Below are 18,625 nucleotides of genomic sequence, written 5' to 3' on the forward strand. Positions count from 1 at the left end.
CTTGATTTTAGTTGAATCATGGTTTAAAGCACAGACTCCGTGAAAAACATCTCTGGGGTCTCCACCAGAAATCCTGTTACCACTCAGTGACCTGAACAAGTTCAGTACATTAACATTCATTAAATTAGTCTGTTAATTGAAAAACACAAAATGCACAACGAAAACCAATCGCAGACATGTAGAGAATCTTTAAGCAAATTATTAAAACATGCACTTGGTAAAGATTAAAAAGAAAACAGCATACAATCCCCCCAACAGAACAGAATACGTAGGGAAGCAAACTGAAAAAAATGTATTTCACATAAACCAGAATGCAGTTCAAGCTGTTCTGTGTAGCAGACTTTCCTATCAAATAAAAAGTGAGATTCTTCTTTTTGGCTTTCAAATATCACAAAAAACATACCCTGTACTTCTGCATGAAAGCTGAGTACACAAATGCTTAACAATGCTGCAGCCTTTAGTCATTGCTTCTTCTTCCAAAATAAATTTCAGGGTGATATAAACAACTTATTAGCAAGTTCAGTGTATGAATTCTGTGTCACTTGAGTTTACTGTGATTGAATGCCTACAGAAGAGATTCAAAGGTATAGCTGTGCAATCATACTCAGAATACAGACAGAATTATTTCCCTTTCTAGTAATCACTACAACTACATTAATAGTAGGGTAAATTAAATTATGCCTATAGTAAAAATTAGATACATTACACCAAGACAGCATCATCATTTAATTTTACATCATCTAATATCCAGCTTTACCTACCCCTGAAAGCAATTACACTCTGTACCTATTTCTCACTTCGATCTCAACTTTCCCTGTGGTGTTGCATTAGATATCAATGTGTGTGCATTGATACTGATACACAGGGAACAATATGTTTTGGGGAAAACCCTGTCTTTCTTCTGCCTAGGTTTCTCTATGATCTATTGTGCCTAAGGTAAATTGCACCTAACTCCCTAGAACGCCTGCAAATTTTATGGACAGCCCCAACCCTCAAAGCACTGGAAACCACAGAGCCTAACTTCTAGGTAGAAACCTAATAGCTATCAACTTTAGTCATTGCAAAACATCTACAAAAAATTATGTTCAAAGCCTGAAATATGTTGAAAAGTTTCCAAGAGCTCAGCTTAGAATTTTGAATAAAAAACTGTGAGTATCAGTTCTCAGGTATTTTTAAAGCATGTCAATGTTATTTAAAAGCATGTCAATATATTAGCAAGAACAATATCCAGTTTATGTTGAAAAGGACTTCTGTTATAACTGCAGAGAGATGTTTTGAAACATTACTTTGCTTAACAAACTTGAAGGATTCCTCTGCATATTCATAATACATGCTTGTCAGATATTTTAATTAAAATACATATCCCTGTAGTTAACTTGAAATCTATGTTTCAGTCTGTCTGTTTTATTATGATTTTCAAGTTTCCTGGATCATACACATATACATTAAAAAAACAAGCAAACAAACAAACAAGCCAACAAACAAAAATAAAATATGACAGAATAAACAGTGATTAGAACATTTTGGAACATCATTAACATATGTGATTTACATGAAGCAAATATGCTAACAACTGCAATGAAATTAAATCCCCCAACATCATTCACATCATGAAGATGAAAGAAGCCTTTTTTGTTTCTTCATTCGGTACAATAAATAAACAGTATATTATTTCTATTTTGCATTTAATGAGAAGCCAATGACTGTCATTACAGCATGTTAACATTGAACATTAAAAGGGAGAAGATGGAAATGTAATGCTGAGTACTTCAAGTAATCTTTTCGTCGAGGACCTAGAACAAGAAATTGCCTCCATCAGACAGTGATTCATGTTCTGGGTGGCTTCAAGATAAATAACCTAGACTGCAGCATCACCTCCCTTGGCATTTTTCACATTTCTTGATTTCCATCACTGAAACTGAACAGTGGAAATTTAAACAAGGAACAACTTACTAAAGCTGAGAAAAGCATACACCTATGCATACTGATAATCCGAAGGTTCTGAAACCATAAATGTTGTTTATTCATGATTCATATTAGTTCCCAGCTTACTTAGATGCACATTATGGCTTAGTTATTTTTTATTTCCGGAAAAGTATGGGGTTTTTTCAGTTTTAACAAGAAAAAAAAATCATGCAAGAAATTTACACTTTGAAGATTGCCAACTGTTGGTGTAAAACAATTAAATTATAATTATATTCACAGTGTGCTTGCACAAAGGTGCAATAAGTATCATCCTTTTTAGTTCCTTGGAGCCTAAAAATGAACGCCTAGACTCATATGTATCTGCCAGATTTTTGCTTCAGTCAACCTGCTTAACCACCTAATGTTCACTTGTATGAATAAATCAAATACTGAAGTCGTTATTTAAGCTGAAAAAGCATCTAAAGTCTCCTCCTACTGAGAGTGAAAAACACAACTTATGTAACAGTAATAGTATTTGGCAATTATAATACAGCCATATGAAGTTTTCTGAAAGAGACAATTCAGATCCACCTCAGAGTTATATTCACCCAACAAAATGTTAAATCTTTAAAAAACATCCTGCCCTGCAAAGTTCTACAGAAAACGAACTGTTGTATTTTCACTTTGTAGTTGTTTATTTACACAGATCAGCTGTGGAAGTAACCTATCATACACCAGGTTTTTTCATTCTTTGCACTTATTCCTTGTCCACATCCTTTGCCCCAGGCATCCCTCTGCTTCACAAAATGCTAGGGAAATTCCTGTTTTTATTTCAGAAAACATGCAAAATGTTAGGCATCTGCAAGCTTTCCAAACCAACAAAGCCACTGTACCGTAAATGTGTACTCAGATTCATGAATATGGAGCAATATTGCTAAGACCTTCTGTTCTTAACCTTTGCAAACTAGTTTTGAAACCAAATTGACCAGAGACACTTTGTATCCTCAAATTACTGTGAGACCTTTTCCTACACTCTTCAAACTCTTGCTCATTTGCCTTTATTACAGTGTATTACCAATGACATACAAGAGACATCCTTCCTTTCTATCTTAACAAGCACTTTTACTAAGCTGATGGTAACAATGGGTCCTTTAACTTTATTATGCATTACTTTAAAATTTTTATATAGACCAATGTTAACCTTGGTGGTCCCCATTGCTAACAACAGGCCACTCTCCACCACTAGGTAAGAGAAAGATAGCTTCATTTGAGCAAAGAGAATAGAGTGGGTTTTTTGGTTTTTTTGGTTGGTTGGTTTGGTTTTATTTTTTGTTTGGTTTTTTTTTTTTTTTTTTTGAATGAAAGGAACTATAGTTTCTGAAGTTCTATTGGTTCTGTATTTCTTGTGCTTTCTGCATTCTTCATGTTCATCTTAATTTGAGAGGGATTTTTTCCACAGGACTGAAAAAAACCACATCATTCATCCATGAAAGATCCAACTGATCCTGTGACCTAGTCAAGTAAACCAATTTGTTCAGACTGTAGGCGAGACAGCAGCTCCTTAGACAGAGGTCACTGGGTCACTGACCTCTGTGAGCATCTAACTCAAATGACCCAAGTGACTAACCACACGGACCACAATAAAGCTAAATAGCATTGTTCTAACTGCTAAAATTAAAATAAAAAAATTTTAAGATTAAAATTAACTAATTAACTCTCTTCCAGCTGAAACCAGGATAAGTTTCTTTCTTTTTTTTTTTTTTTCTTTCAGATTATGTGATTTTGTCTAATCTTTGTAACACTGTAATGAAGATTTCCTCGAAAAGTCATATAAACCCTGCTGTCCAGATATTTCACTTTTTACAGCCTAGCTTCAATATTTGTCTAAGCTATGGTGCCAATTTCTTATGCAAGTGCTTGGTTTCACAGCAGAATTATTTGTGTGAATGCAGACATTTATATGGCAGATGTTTTGTGCAAGTCTATTTTTTGTTTTCCTTTAAAAAATGTGTTATGTCTGCAAATTCCCTGCACTTCAATAATTGTGTTAAGAGATGACAAATATGTTCAGTGCTGTATCTTCCAATAGGAATAACACTCAAATACAGGCTGCTTTGTCAGCAACTTCTGCAGCACTTTGGGAGATGCTCCAAAAATTTTTGTTTCATTTTAAAGTTCATTAATTTGACACATCTAAAATATATATGCATCATAAAACCTGGATTTCTAGCTTTCACTAAAATATAGAGATTGAAAAGAATGTGATTTTTTCAGTTCCTTTTACTTCCTTCAAATTCATCAGTAAGAGATGACATATCTCTATTATATCTTTTTTAAAGAGTTTTATTTTATATGTTGTATCAAAACCACATAAAAGCTTGTCACAAAACATAGGATTAGACAATGTTTGGGCCCTGTTTGATTTTGATTTTCCTTAATGAAAAATAAAATATTACTCCTAGGGGATGAAATGGGACTGGGTTTTTTCATTACTAAGTATATGTATATATTGATCTCATAATACTCAGGTGACAACCACTCAAAACAGTGTGACTATTTCAGTAATACAGGTGGAGACATTTTCACAGTCCTTTGAGCAGAACAGCTGCACAGTATGCTAGAAAAGTACTCTTGGCTTGACTTACTAATAAAATTTTAAACATCTGTCAGTGATCTTATATTTCTTTATCAGTTATTAAGAAGACCTGAGAGATTACTGATGAAACACAGCTCTGTGACAAAGCATTCATACCCTAATTAGAGGACCCACTAAAATTATATAAACGTACACATTTATTCTTGATGTTATACCATTGATTTCAGAATAGTTAATTACATCAAGAATGAGAAGGAAGAGAATACAGCAGTTCACAAGGAAAAAATACAGATATGAAAGGCATTATGTTTAATGTAACAACAGCTTCTTGGAAAGTGGCCTAACTCCCATACTTGAAAAGTTTGCACTTAATCTCCTTTCCCAAGCAACAGATGAAAAGGAGGTGAAAAAACAGCTGCCCTCCTCCAGGTCAAATTGTTTCTTGGAATGAGAGCACCAGAGGATGATTTGACTTAAAAACAGACATAAACTCAGACTATAAAAATAAAGTTAGGCATCAAACTTAAATGTTTGGGATCCAACTCCCTCAAATACATCTTGCATCACTCCCCAGCCTAAACAGAACATTCTTACTCCAGAACTATATGGGTAAATCTGACCCTCTGCATTGCCTGCAGTAGACAAGCTATGCCACAGTCATTAAGGTGCAAATTCCCTAATGGTTACAAGTTCTTCTTCCACAGATAGCAATTTACCATGCAAAAATTTTAAAACTCCATGTGAAAAACTCTGCAATGATCACTTAACAAGTAACATGAAAGGATAAGGCAAGTTGCTTAAAACCTTAGATTTGGTCATAAACCAAAAGCTGCCATATCCAATATTTTAATTTCCATATCTTTTAGAACTTATATTTATTAGATAACTCTGTAGTTAGCATAAAACTTGTATTTTAACAGAACTCAAAATGTTCATTTGTTACGTGTACTTAGAGGTGTGTATTCTGAGGAGATCAACATCTGCCTTTCTAAACTAAGACCCCTCTGCTATCCTGCTTTTGGCAGGCAAGAATATGAAGTCTAGTCTAGAATATGAAGTCCAAACTATCAAGTGGAGGCAGGAAAGACACAGCTGTACCAAGGATGATGACAACAGGGCCATCCCTCTTTTACATATCTCTCTGGTAGGCCATTCTTTTAGGATTCATGTAGGCCTATTTAACACAAAGGCCCCTTTTCCTGCTTTCCTGGGAAATGCCATAATCAACAGACATAATCACACTGACAATTATTTTCATTTCATTTTACATATTTGATATTGCTATACTACAGAATGTATGCTTATTTTGTGGCTGGAACAATTATAAGAATTGTCCTGTAAGGGAAAAATACACTCCCAAAAGAGATCCTTAGGACTTCAAGGAGCAAAAGGAAAAGAGGTAGGAAGAAAAAGAACAAGAAGAAGCCCTCGGGGATATTGGCTTATGTGAAGATCTACTGACTCTCACTTTATTCCAAAGTAATCAGTCACTTTATTATTGTTAGTCATATTACTATTGTTAATGATTTTAAAGGTACAGAAAATGAATTAATTTTGCCATAAGTGAACATCTCCCACATCTGTGTATATTCTGTTTCCTGCAATTGACTGAACACCCTCAAATTTCTATTTAAAGACTTGACTCTGCACATTTTTTACTGCTAAATACAAAATCGCTGTGGTCCTAGGTATATTCTTCTGAAGGCTTAATTCTAGGTACAGAACACATAAAATGCTGTAATACTGAAATTAGCCTTATCATCCATATATACACTTTCAGTCATGTGAAGGAAATTGAAATCTTACTTCACAGCACAATTCATTGACAAGTTTCTGTGACCAGTGCCTATCTAGCTGAACAGACAACTAATCTCTGTAAGAAAAATAAAGTCTGTCTGATGACTCAAACCAATTTCAGAGTATCATAGCTCTGCCTCTCGTATGGTCTATGAGTTATTCCATTATGGCTTTTATAAAGATGATTAAAACAAAATCCAAATGTTAGAACTAGTAAAGACCAATCAGTTAATCTCTTCCATATCCTACCAATACAAGACTGATCCCCACAGGTCTAGGTCTTTGTCCAAGATAGCTTTAAACTGAACAGCTGGGGTTTCCAGCTCTGTGAAACTATTCCACAGCCTAATAGACTGAACTGCTAATTTTTTTTCTCCTCATTTTTTTCCCTAGCCACACTTTCAACTCTGCAGGCCACCTTATATGCTTTATCTTTCTCTATGATTTAATAATGTTGAATTAGTCATGGTCTGCTACCGGGTTCATCTCTATCTCCCCTATTAGCCAACTTTTTGGCCAGTTCAATGATTTTTTGTTCTTTATGCAACTCTGCACAGACAATTTTATATGTTTGGTTGTTCTTTGATTTTCCTGTGGGACCAGGATGTATTTTATGCACATTTTCACATGAGCTATCATGGTAGCTGCTTCAGGGTTTTTTGCATTGTCTTTAAATCTTTGTGGCTATCCTTCTTCTAAATTTCATTGAAGTATTAAATTGGTCAGAGCTTAGTTGCCAAGCTGCTACCCAAGAAAAAGTGACAAAAAATATTTTTGGGTGCAGACAGAACTGGGCATGAAGATTCACATATGTCTGAGGAGTCCCAGGGGAATTCAGAAGTACCTTGGTTAGAGAAGCAAAGCTAATAAGCTCTAACCCCACCTGAAGCCAGTGTTTCAGTAGCTTCCAAACAAACTCTAAAAAAGGGGCCTCCCTGGGATGTGTCCCAGTCTGGCAGGTGATTTGGGAAGTAGTATGACAACCTTCTTTAGATGCTCTGTGGACACTCCTTATCTCATTTCTTTAATCTCAGCTAGGTTTTTATGGATCTCAGGTACCAAACAAAGCACCATACTGTGCCTAAATGGTTCCCTCCTTGAGTGTATTACTTTCTGAAGTTTGGCCAATACGCAAGATTTTAGAGTCTGACTTATTTGCATTTGGCCTCCACAATTTACAACACACTTAAGTCTTGCAGATCTCAGCCAACTTCTTTTTAGCTACTCACAATGATTAAAAACTTAATTTCACTGATAACCATGCTTCCTCCTCCCCCCTCTCCCTTTTATTTTCATGAGTTAGTGGCTAGAACTGGCTCCTTGAAAGCTGCTTTTGGTTGTATTTATCACATGTCCATCTTGGTCTCAGGAATGTTCTTCCAAAAGTTTCCCCACAACAACATCCTTCTTCCTTTCCAATGTTAAAATTTTTTTCTTAAGGGAATAGCTTTCAGTCTTAGATGGAATCTACTTTTATTTACTGTACCTAGAGACAGGAATCCTAGAAAGGTGTGGGTTGGAAGGTACCTTAAAGATCATCTAGATACAAACCTTCCTGCCATCAGCAATGATACCTTCCACTAGGCCAGGTGGCTCAGTGCTTTAATGCTTTAATGTAAATAAGGAAGTGCATTAGAGAGGCTACCTTTAAAATCCCCACTTCCAAAATGCACAGAACATGAAGAGAAATGAACGGTTTAGGACACAGTCTTTCAAATATCTCATCCTCTTCGTGCAGGGTACAGTAGTGGTATTTCATATGATGGGTGAATTTCATAAACTTCATCTGCACCTAAAAAGCAACTTCTAGAATTCTTTGGTAAATGCCAATGGGGAAGAATAAAAATGTTAGCTGAAAAAGCTAACTAGGTATCCAGCAGTAGTTTTTGATGGCCCAACAGGCATTGGAACTATGTAATAGAGGCAGACACACCCCATGGGATTTTGGCCTAGAATAATTTAAACTGCTCTGTATCTGATATTCTGGGCTACTCTGTAATCAGTACTGTAGTTAGAAGCTGATGTGGCTGTAAATTAACCTGACAAAAAGTGACCCTTGTTTGGCATCCTTGACTTTTCCACAACCATTCAGTGTCTGCACAAAACAGAGATCAGGCATATACAGCCAGAGTGAGATCAGAGAATGGGACTTGGACAGCCTGGATTTAGATTGGTTTAGGCTACCATGAAGCTGCCCTGTCAATAGAAACAAAGGTCCTATTCTTCTATATTTTGCTGTTTGATTTTACTGTCCCCCTCTGGCCTGGTTTCATTTGGATCGAGGATCACAGAGGTTTGTTCACTTCCAACCTCCTCTCTCAGACATGTAATAAGATTGCTAACCTCTAAAGAAAGATAGGAATAGCCTAGCCTTTGGGCTAACATGACTCTTTAAAGTGAATTGTCTTTATACATAACCTTGTATGCTCATAGGCAAGTGAGCAGAGGAAATAGGTGAGAATAGACGCCCAGAAAGGAGGTAACAAGATGGAAAAACAGGCAACCTTATCCTTTAGGTCTGCCCTAAAGGTAAAAAAAACTTGTGTCTGGACATAATGATACTAAGTATAGGAGCTCCCCTTCAGATATTTGATATAGCCAGGGAATACTGGAAAACAGAAATGTCTGTTATGTGCCTGCCTTTCACTGATTTTCAATAACACTTAATACCTTAACATCTTTTATGCTTTTGAAACCATAATTATTTTGAAACATTAAACCTTTCACAAATCTGTCATTTCCTGAGCCACCTTGACCTAGATCAATACACTCCTGTTAACTGTTATTATGTACTGTTCACAGGTCCTCTATCTGTACCTTGTTGAAATGGCAGTTGTCAATGTGACAGGCCTTTCTGAATTAGTTTTCAAGTATGATTTTAAGAAATAATGTGTTGATTGTATTTTAAAAATCCCTGCACTATAATACTTACTATTTTTTTTTCCACTGCTTGTTTTTTTCAGTCAAAAATTCTAGCTTGCTTTGCATGATTTAACAGAATTTTTGGGGGGTATTCTTAAAAAAGAAATGTTCCAAAATAGATATACATGAGAAGCAGCTTCATGTTCTAGCACTTGTACCATGACCATTCTCACTGTGCGAAATGGATGTGTAATAATTTTAGCATAATTTTAAATTCTTGATGTTGATGTGCCATATCAGTTTCCAGCCTTCATAGTTTTCCATTACATGCCCACAAAAAATATGATTTAAACTACATACTCAACTTCCATGCAGTCTTTGCCAGCTTCCTTCATTGTTTGTGTTATCAAATATGTTTTTCTTCCACATATACAATGTAGTCCCTTTCAGTTCAACTACATGGCATACAGCCTCTATTAAATCACATTTTACAGTGTGTTGTGCTACTTACAGAAAATCAAGAAACTGTACAAGTAATCTTCAGGGTTGTTTCCTCAGTCTCTCATTAAATAAAAATTGATTTTCCCATATTCATGCAAGAATTCAGAACCTTCAGACAATGTCAATCTACCATGAAGCATACACAAATGGAGTGGAGAGTACTGTATTTAATTGTCTTTTAGTAGATGAGGAATCAGATTTAATTGCTTAACACAGGAAGTTAGTAATGTAGCATCTCCTGCATAGTTTCCAGCTACCACCCCACAGTGGCACTGGTTCTGTCATTTGTGCTCACCCTATGAAAGATGTCTTCAGTAGCCTTAAGTATTCGAATGCATTAAAATTATAAATTGAGGAAACTAAATCCAACTTAGAATGTTTATTTGCTATGCTAAGAAGTCTCACAATACAAATAGACGCTGTATTACCATTACTAATATGAACGTGGTTTATAACTCTTATTCTCTTGCTGTCAGTCTTCACTTATGAATATATTTTATGTATTATTTCTTAATATGTTAATTTATTAAAACTGTTACAGTATTATTTCAGTATTTTTAAAGTCCTACCTAAGTGTAAATGGTGACTAAGGTGTTCTAAGGTGTTACACAATAGTTACAAAATCTAGTATCAGCCTCTTAGCAACCACTCCTTGATGGGCCTGCAATTTTCCAACAGAGACACGAATCATCCATTACAGATCTCAATTGTCTGTGCCATTTTTAAAAATCTTGTCTTTTTTGGAATTTGGAAAGAATTTCAAATTAAAGTTGTGGGGTTCTTCTGTTTATCAGAATCACCTTAACAATTTAGGCATTCCTTAAAATGCATCTTTTAAAGCATTGCATATACTTCAACATTTTTTAATGTCCACAATTTATTGGGTGGGTTCACAGTATGATACAGTAGTCAATGAACTCCCCAAGTTACAGATGTGGTTTTATTTAGATTTCAGAATCCCAGGTTCGAAGCATAGAAATAATAAAAACTCAGGCATGTTTTTTTTTGTTGTTGTTGTTGTTTTGTTTGGTTGGGTTTTTTGCTTGTTTTGGGTTTGTTTTTTGGTTTTTCTTTTGTTTGGTTCGTTTAGTTTTGTTTGTTTTTTGTTTTTCTAACTGAAAACAAATTCTATTCCACAAAAACATGAAATATATGATCAAAATCATATTTTTGCCTGGGGTAGAATCTTCCTTTGTTTACTTACTCAAAGTGATATTTCAGACATCAAATAAATCAGAATGTAGCTCACTTTCCAGTAATCTAACTAGTTTTAAATATAGATTGACCCATATCACAAGGAAAAATTATTGTTCCTAACTATTAAGCAGTAAACCAGTTTTACCACACTGAATCTAAATCTGTCCTGTCCCTAAGTTAGCATAGTAAAAGGGGACTGAATGCTAGAAGCCACCTCCAAAAATGAATATGAGTTAAGAAAAAGGAGTGTTGAAAGAACAGATGTCTCTAGAAATCTTACCTATCTGAAGGTAAGAGGAAGGTACCTAATCTCTTTAAGGTCATTCTTCAGGTTTCTGCTACCTCTTTTCAACATGAAGTCTACATAAACCCTAAAACCTTTGCTAGCATTTTGATTTGGGACTTGAAGATCAGTTATTTGCCAAAAAGAAGTGTATTTTGATGGTGGAGAATAGAATGTGTAGGTTTAAGTACATTGGTACAAAAAAGGAGTGTGCACAGCTTTGAAACAACAGTACCAGTTGAAATAGTACTAATATGGAAGGGAACTTGCATATTATGAAGTAATAACGTGGCCTCACTATTTACATTCTTCAGCTTCATGAGGATTTTATTTCTATTTAACTTACTCAGGGCATGAAGGACTTAAGATATGGGGCCATGAAGACCATTCCATCACTCTACATGTCAGCTTGTCTTGATGAAGATACCCTTCAGTATTCTGCAGGTGATTATGTTCTATGCTTTTTCGACTTGATGTATAAATATAAAAGGTAGAACAAATAAAAGTTTCAACATGTAAAAGGTATTTCAGCCTAGCTTGCAACTATGTGACAGTAGTCTCAAAAAACTTTATTCAAATAGCAACTTTAGGACCACCCTAGTAAGATCTGAAGTTGTTTTAGAGGACTTTGTGATGCATAATGCTTGATGAAGCAATGGTCTCAGGGCTCATGAAGCTTTAACTGGCTGACAGTAGGGGTTAAGAATACAGATGGTTCTTAGTGACAATAAGGATAGCAATTTTCTTAAACTAGATTTCTAGAAATCTAACAAGAAATTTAGAGTAAGAATAGCTGAGGGTGATCTGCAAGAGAATTGGGCTAAGTTAACGATTCAGTTCACCACAAGTGTCTGAGAGCCCTTTCTGTTGCTGTGACCTCTCCCAAGGCAATGACAGGCATGCCCTTGTGAGGAGGGAGACACAGAAATAGAGAAGACAGGGAAGGCATTGGGACTCACAACTGTGTATGTATATGGACTTTGAAGCAAGGATGTACTCCTGGTCCCATATCTTTAATATAGGCATGGATTCTGACACCCAAACAGACTTGGCTATAAATGATTGAAAATTCAGGTTCTTAACTTCCTGCAAGTTTCTAAAAGCTATTCTTTGGATTGAGGTGAGGGCATACATAGGACTCCTGAAAAAATATCCTCTGTAATCATGGTCTGTATGTAGTGTTCCTGTTACAGCTAGAACAGTGTGGGAACTTGGTAGATGAACTGCTGACAAGTAGATTTAATGTATCTGTTTCATAAGTTGACCACTTCTGACAAAAGGGAAAAGGGAAACTTAATTTGGCATGGCACACATGCCTACATTATTCCACTGCTCTAATTTGTTGCTGCCCGAAAGCTTGTTTTGGTGAGTACTGTGTCCTTGAAAGATACAGAACTAGAAGAGGCAAGGTGTAAAAAAACTTCCAAAACTACCTTAATCAAATAAAATCAGCTGACTTGTGGAGCTGTGAAATGCACATATAGAAACACTCAGAGCTAGAATGTAGGTGAGGCTAAGTACAGGAATGCCAAGGTTATGTGAATATCTAACAACACCATGAATATCACCAATTAGGACACCTGTAAATAACAGTAATTTTATATTTAAGTTACTCTGAACTTCTAAACCTCTTAAAATGTTAGCTCAGGACTCCCAAATTCACTAAGATAGGTAGCTAAGGATCGTTAACCTCATTTTTGTTGCTGGGGAAACTGAGGCAGAGACATTCAGTGACTTACCCAAGGCCACAGAGGGAGTCACTGTCAGAGCCGGGATTAGAGCTCAGGAGTTTCTGGCTCCCAGTCCCAAGCTCAGACCACTAGACCATGGCCTCAGGTCATTTCCAGCTGGTCTTCAGTCTAAAAAAAAGTAAATTCTCAGGTATGTTACAAATATGTAACATATGTATATATATATATATATGTATATTTCTTTTTATCTTGAATGTAATGTTATGAATGAGTACACATTGCTTTTAAGTCAGTGATGAAAAGCAACCCAGTATATTTTATCTGAGTTACCTTTATCATACATATGTGTATAATAAAGGTCTGTAGAAAACCGTTGATTTAAAATTCAGCCAATACAAACAATTATTGTATCTTTCAGGGCAGGGAAAAAATTGCCTTTCCAACCCAGCCAGCATGTCATTTTTATTAATGGTGAGGAATGCTAAATTGCTCCGTGTGTAAGTAAACTCTATTAAGAAAGTCATGTCCCTTGGTGAAGCTAGATCCTTAGTAAATTTTACTAGCTAAGCACTGAGCTCCATGTCAGAGTAATTACACCTTTTATCCACTGTGAGCTCTCTCTTAGCTTCTTCATTCTCCTTAATTTCCCACTTCAGCTAATTTAGCAGTAAAATCACAAAGGTTTTAAAAGGTTAGCTACAGAGGAACTGGCGCATGAATGTTCTGTTAAGCTCCACGCCTTGAAATCACATCATGTAGAAGAAGGAATTAATTAACTAACAATTAGGTAGTGATGGATCATTGACAACATACATACACTTCGGTTCTAAAATTAATCTCCCTTGTAAATCCAATACATTGTGTATCTTCTCATTTATATGCTGGCAAGTTTTACACTCAAAATAAAAAATGGACAGGTCCATCAGAAATATTTTTAGAAAAAGACATATCTTCTGGCATTGTGGAAACTATGTACTATTTAAAAAAAATTATACAGCCTTTTTTCTTTTTCTTTTTTTTTTTTTTTTTTTTTTTGAGAACTGAAAGAATAAAGAAAATAGCAAAAGGAGAAGAAATTTTTAAGATAGATGATTTTAAAGTGGCTGTAAGGACATTTGTTATATGAAAGTACTTAGTATGTTGAAAGTGCTAACAATTGTGTAGTATTCTCTTGCTATCTTTTTTTACACGTTGCCATAATGTTTCCTTGTATTGACAGTCGGCTGCTTAATACAGAGATTGGCAGTTAGCCCAGTCAATCCTCAATTCTAAAAGCCTCTTAGCAGATGAAAAATCTTTGGTTCATTCACACCTTGTACAAAGGATGACAGGGCAGAAGTGACATCCAGATCCATTTAGAGTATACTTTTAGTCTGTTTTTCCTTTGCCTTGCACCTTGTGTAGTCATTTACAGCTGTGCAAAGTGAGCACAAAATGGATATAAACCACTGCAACCCATGTGAAGAGGGCTCTGATTTAGCTGCCTTATTTCTAGAGGTGATCATAAAAAGTGCCAGGCAATGGAAAAATCTGGCTCTGCATAGAATGTCTAAACAATTTTTGACACAAGGCATAAAATAGAAGGAGTACTTTCCAAATGATTTAGGAAAATTGTGCTTTTGATTTGAAGCAATGGGTATTCTTGTTTCCTGTTTCCTTGGTATTTTAATAGAAAAAATACTAAATGTTAAACTCATGAACAGAAAACAAATCCTGTTTCTTCCTTTTTGTGGTAGAAAAATATTTAACTGTTAGTCCTAAAGTATATTCTCAAATAAAGTCATGTTCTACATAAGACCTTCACTAGTTCTACCTTTCCATATGCTACCCCAGTATTAAAAAAGTTACAGTTCTACACAACCTCCTGGAATCCATGTGAAACCTGGTATTATCACAATAGATGATATCAGTCCATCAGAGTTCAATACTGTTCTGGCTTTAGTATGGGTACCGTGTTATTTATTGTGTCAGCATCTATGAAACAGTAATATCTCTGCTCTATGATTACAGCTATGGTAATGCACGACCCACTGCCAAGAATCTCCAAGATATAAACTAGTATTAGCAGGAATAGCTTGTACATATTAGATTAACAAATGTGTGTTAACCTAATGGATAATTAAAAAATTAAGGACCTTATCTGGCTGTCACTGGAAATGTGGTCAAGAATTATTTCTAGTTAACAAATTAACTAAGTATATTTGGATATTTATTTTCCCAAAGTAGCTTTTAGATATTTTTCTGACCCTTTCCAGCCAGAAATCCTCCCCATTACACTTAGATGCCATGGTGGGCCTGGCAACTCAGGATCACTGATTAGGAGCAGAAATAGAAATTACTAGACTGCTTCAGCACCTGTTGACCTAAGAGCACTGCTACAGTAATGTCCTACAGAGCACTGTACAGTAATGTACAATGTCCCTTTGTATTTGTGTTAGATTTTCTTTCAATTAATTACAGTCATGCACTTCATAGAGTTATCCTAAAAAATTGTTCCCATGCCTATTAACATTGTCAAAAATTTTTCTTCAGTAACTGACTAAAGAATAAACTTCTTTCTTTTTTTTAATTATTGGTATGTTAGTAATATTGTATTAAAGACCAGGGTTTCTTGGGATCTTATTTATTTTTTATTTTTCCACATATAAGGTTTTTTTCCCTCTTCCCCTTTTAGGATTCAGAGCTTCTTTAAGTATTCTGTGTTGCTATTCTGGCTTGACTGAAAAGTACTGTGTGTTTATTGTGTGTCTGCATGTGTGATACCAACTGCTGAAGACTGCTTGATGTTAGCTGTAGGCTCATGCTCAGAGCTGTTCTACCGTTGGCTCTCTTGCTGAGTCTCTCTTCACCAATGACAATGATGTGTCTGTGTGGAGCAGAGTGTTTTATAATATTACACTTGCTACGGCCTTAATTTTACTGATGGGGCATGATTATGATTTCATTTACATTAATCAAAATTATGACACTTCATTCATGTCACTAGTATTAAAGAGCTATACAGACAACTAACAGTTCAGAGTCAGGTTTCTGATGTTTAATCTGAAATTATACATGAATCACTTAAAGATATATACTGAAGTTGAGAACCTCTGCTTGGTTTGTATTACTCAGTTATGCCATCAAGATAAAACATCAAATAAAAAACTATAACGACAGCTGGCAATGTGCCACGGTACATGGGTTTCCTTTTTTCCCCAGGTATTGAAAAGATCCCTAAATTAACAAGATTTAAGATGATATTTAAATCATGAATAAATTACTGTATTAGATTTCCTTGCCATTAGAAGCTAGAATTATAGTTTAAAAACTTATTTACTTCCTTTTTTTTATTTTTTTTTTTTTTTATTGTCAGTCTTGTATTTCTTGAATGTAAAAGATTTAAAGGTAAACAAGAGCTGAGTTAAGTTCTATAGCCCTGTTTATAATATCATGTCTGGTAAATAAAGGAGCACCAAAACAGTGACCACAATTCATAAAGTTTGCTTTGTAGTTATCTATCTCACTAAATGCTATCAAATCTTCATTCTTGTTTTAAAAAGTAAAAAACATGTTAGTTTTCAAAAATATAGTGATTCTAAACTAACAAAGGGTTTTGTTCTGTTCTCTGTTGCCTGCTCAGACAGAGAAATTGTGCAGGTGATGATGTGCCTTAATTTAGTCCTCACTGAGAATTTTAAGACTAAATATACTTGAAATTTCACTTATTTAAATTACACTCAAGGTCCATGTAAATCTAAAAATATACTATAGTGGGAGGAAATAATTTCCACAGGTCTAGCAAGCTACCAGACTACTGGTCTATTGTATTTCTTCATAATTTTTCCATTTTTGATGTCAAAGAATTACAGGCATTTGAGAACATTTCCGGTTAGAATAGAAACTATTAATGTCACATATACTTTCAACTTCACTACAAGCACATGCCCCACCAAGACACCATATCAAGAGTGAAAGGTTTTATCAACAAAACTGGAACAAAAAGAAGTTGCAAGAAGAGATCTTTCACTATGTTTTCTGTAGGTCTCACTGAAGGCTAAATATATAGCTATGTAACTTGCTTTTCCAATATAGTGGAAATAGGAAAAAATTTTTCCTCCCCAATTCCCAAGGAAAGCTTTTTTTTGACCCCGCTAGACCATGTATTCAGTTCTATACCCTGCACTTTCTCAGCATTAGACATTCTTGTACAGTGAAGCAATAAAATCCTTTCCTCAGGCTGAAACCAAATGTTAGTTAAACCATTGGTGTCTTTTAACAAAACCTTGAAATAATTTCCACCCTTAGTAACTGTGGGAACCACACATTTTTCCTCTCTTTGTGGTAACATTGCTGTACATTTCAGTTAGCACACTTAGGCATAGGGCTTAGCTACAAGGTAACAGATTATACACATCTGGGCTGAAAAACAATTAGATATCTCTGTTTTTCAATAAACTAAAGTGAATGAGAAACTTAAGAAAAACAGAACAGAGAGGTAGCCTACCGTGGTCGTCTTTATTCGTCCTCCTGGTTGTGTACAGGTCCAGCCTGATTTATTGATTAGCAAATCACAGCCTTCTCCCTCTAAACATGGAAGCATTTCACACCACTGTTTTGTTTTGATAATTCGTGCTATGAAACAGAAAAGAAGAAAAAAAACAAACAACCAAGAACAATTGGCAGGAGAATTTACATTTCACTTATCTCTCTACATTTTCTCATTTGAGTTGTCTATTTTCATAATCTGATCATGCAGCCATAGGTTATGATGCAGATAGATAGCCACAGGCAACTATAAAGAATTACTTACAACACTTGCTATGCCAAAAAACTTTATAATAAAAATAGAACTTAAAAACCAGTAATAAAACAAAAGACAGCCCTGTTATGAATTGAAAGAACATAAAAGCTAGCTGATTTTCTAATTGAATGCTTCTTAAAAAACACTTTTATTAGGATCCATTATCTTGGTCTCTATATGGAGCAGATACTCCTTATTCTGAAGTACTTACAGTGTAAATAGATGTGAGATACATAGTGGAGAAAGAAAAGCTATAATAAACAGGTAGAGGGATCAACATAATGACAGCAATTGCGAAACATAGTGATACTTGCAATGGTCTGGGCACAGTCAGAGGCAGGAACTAGAAATCTAAGAGAGACAGTGGTTGAATGAATCAAAGGTTGGAAAATCATGGCAAAAAGGAGACAATATGCAGAGGGAAAAAGACTGGCAAAACCACTCTACTACCCTATTATTACAAGGGAAAGGAAGTCTGGTCAGGAAGGTCCTTAACTATCAGAAAGTTGGTGTGGTTTGTGCATTGTGGCTCCTATTAATGCTTCCATCTCTGGTAAGGTGGTTCTGCTAAATTTCCTCAAGGTCACACACAGCAAGTAGTCTTGGAACATCAGACATCTGCCTGTACTACAGTAGATGCAGAGGAGCTGTAGGGAGAAATTTTTCTTCAAGGCAGGGAGAAAAGGGTTTTAGTTCCTGCAGACTTATTTCTGGATTATACTTTCTTTTGCGTTCACCTCTGTACCACCATCTGGGTTCCTTCTCATGGGATATTAAGCAATTGAACTATCCAATATTCTCCAGTAGGAAAAATTGTCAAGTATAGTCTTAGTTTGGGATGCTTTTTATAAAATACATATACAGAGATGCACACACTTGCACGGTACCATATACTCATGCTAACCAAAGTAGGCTCCCCGAAACAATCTTCTGCTCAGACTCTAAGGCTTGCAGTCCACTGAAAATCTTCCTCAGTTCTTTCAGAGATCATTTCAGCAATCCTGAGCTAG

The 18,625-nt window shown here is 35.4% G+C and overlaps 1 protein-coding gene across 3 annotated transcripts in view; it reads right to left on the minus strand.

The window, feature by feature from the left end:
• Positions 1-18,625, minus strand: part of TAFA5 (TAFA chemokine like family member 5) — a 402,285-nt gene that overhangs the window by 50,604 nt on the left and 333,056 nt on the right. For all 3 annotated transcript variants that reach the window (XR_011723949.1, XR_011723950.1, XM_071733832.1), the window contains exon 3: positions 17,319-17,446. Coding sequence is in view for 1 of the 3 variants with exons in the window: in XM_071733832.1 (XP_071589933.1) it covers positions 17,319-17,446 (128 nt within the window). In the remaining 2 variants the exon portion in view is untranslated. The remainder of the gene's footprint in view (positions 1-17,318; positions 17,447-18,625) is intronic.

Source organism: Heliangelus exortis, chromosome 1 (assembly GCF_036169615.1).
Source record: "Heliangelus exortis chromosome 1, bHelExo1.hap1, whole genome shotgun sequence".
Taxonomy (NCBI): Eukaryota; Metazoa; Chordata; class Aves; order Apodiformes; family Trochilidae; genus Heliangelus; species Heliangelus exortis.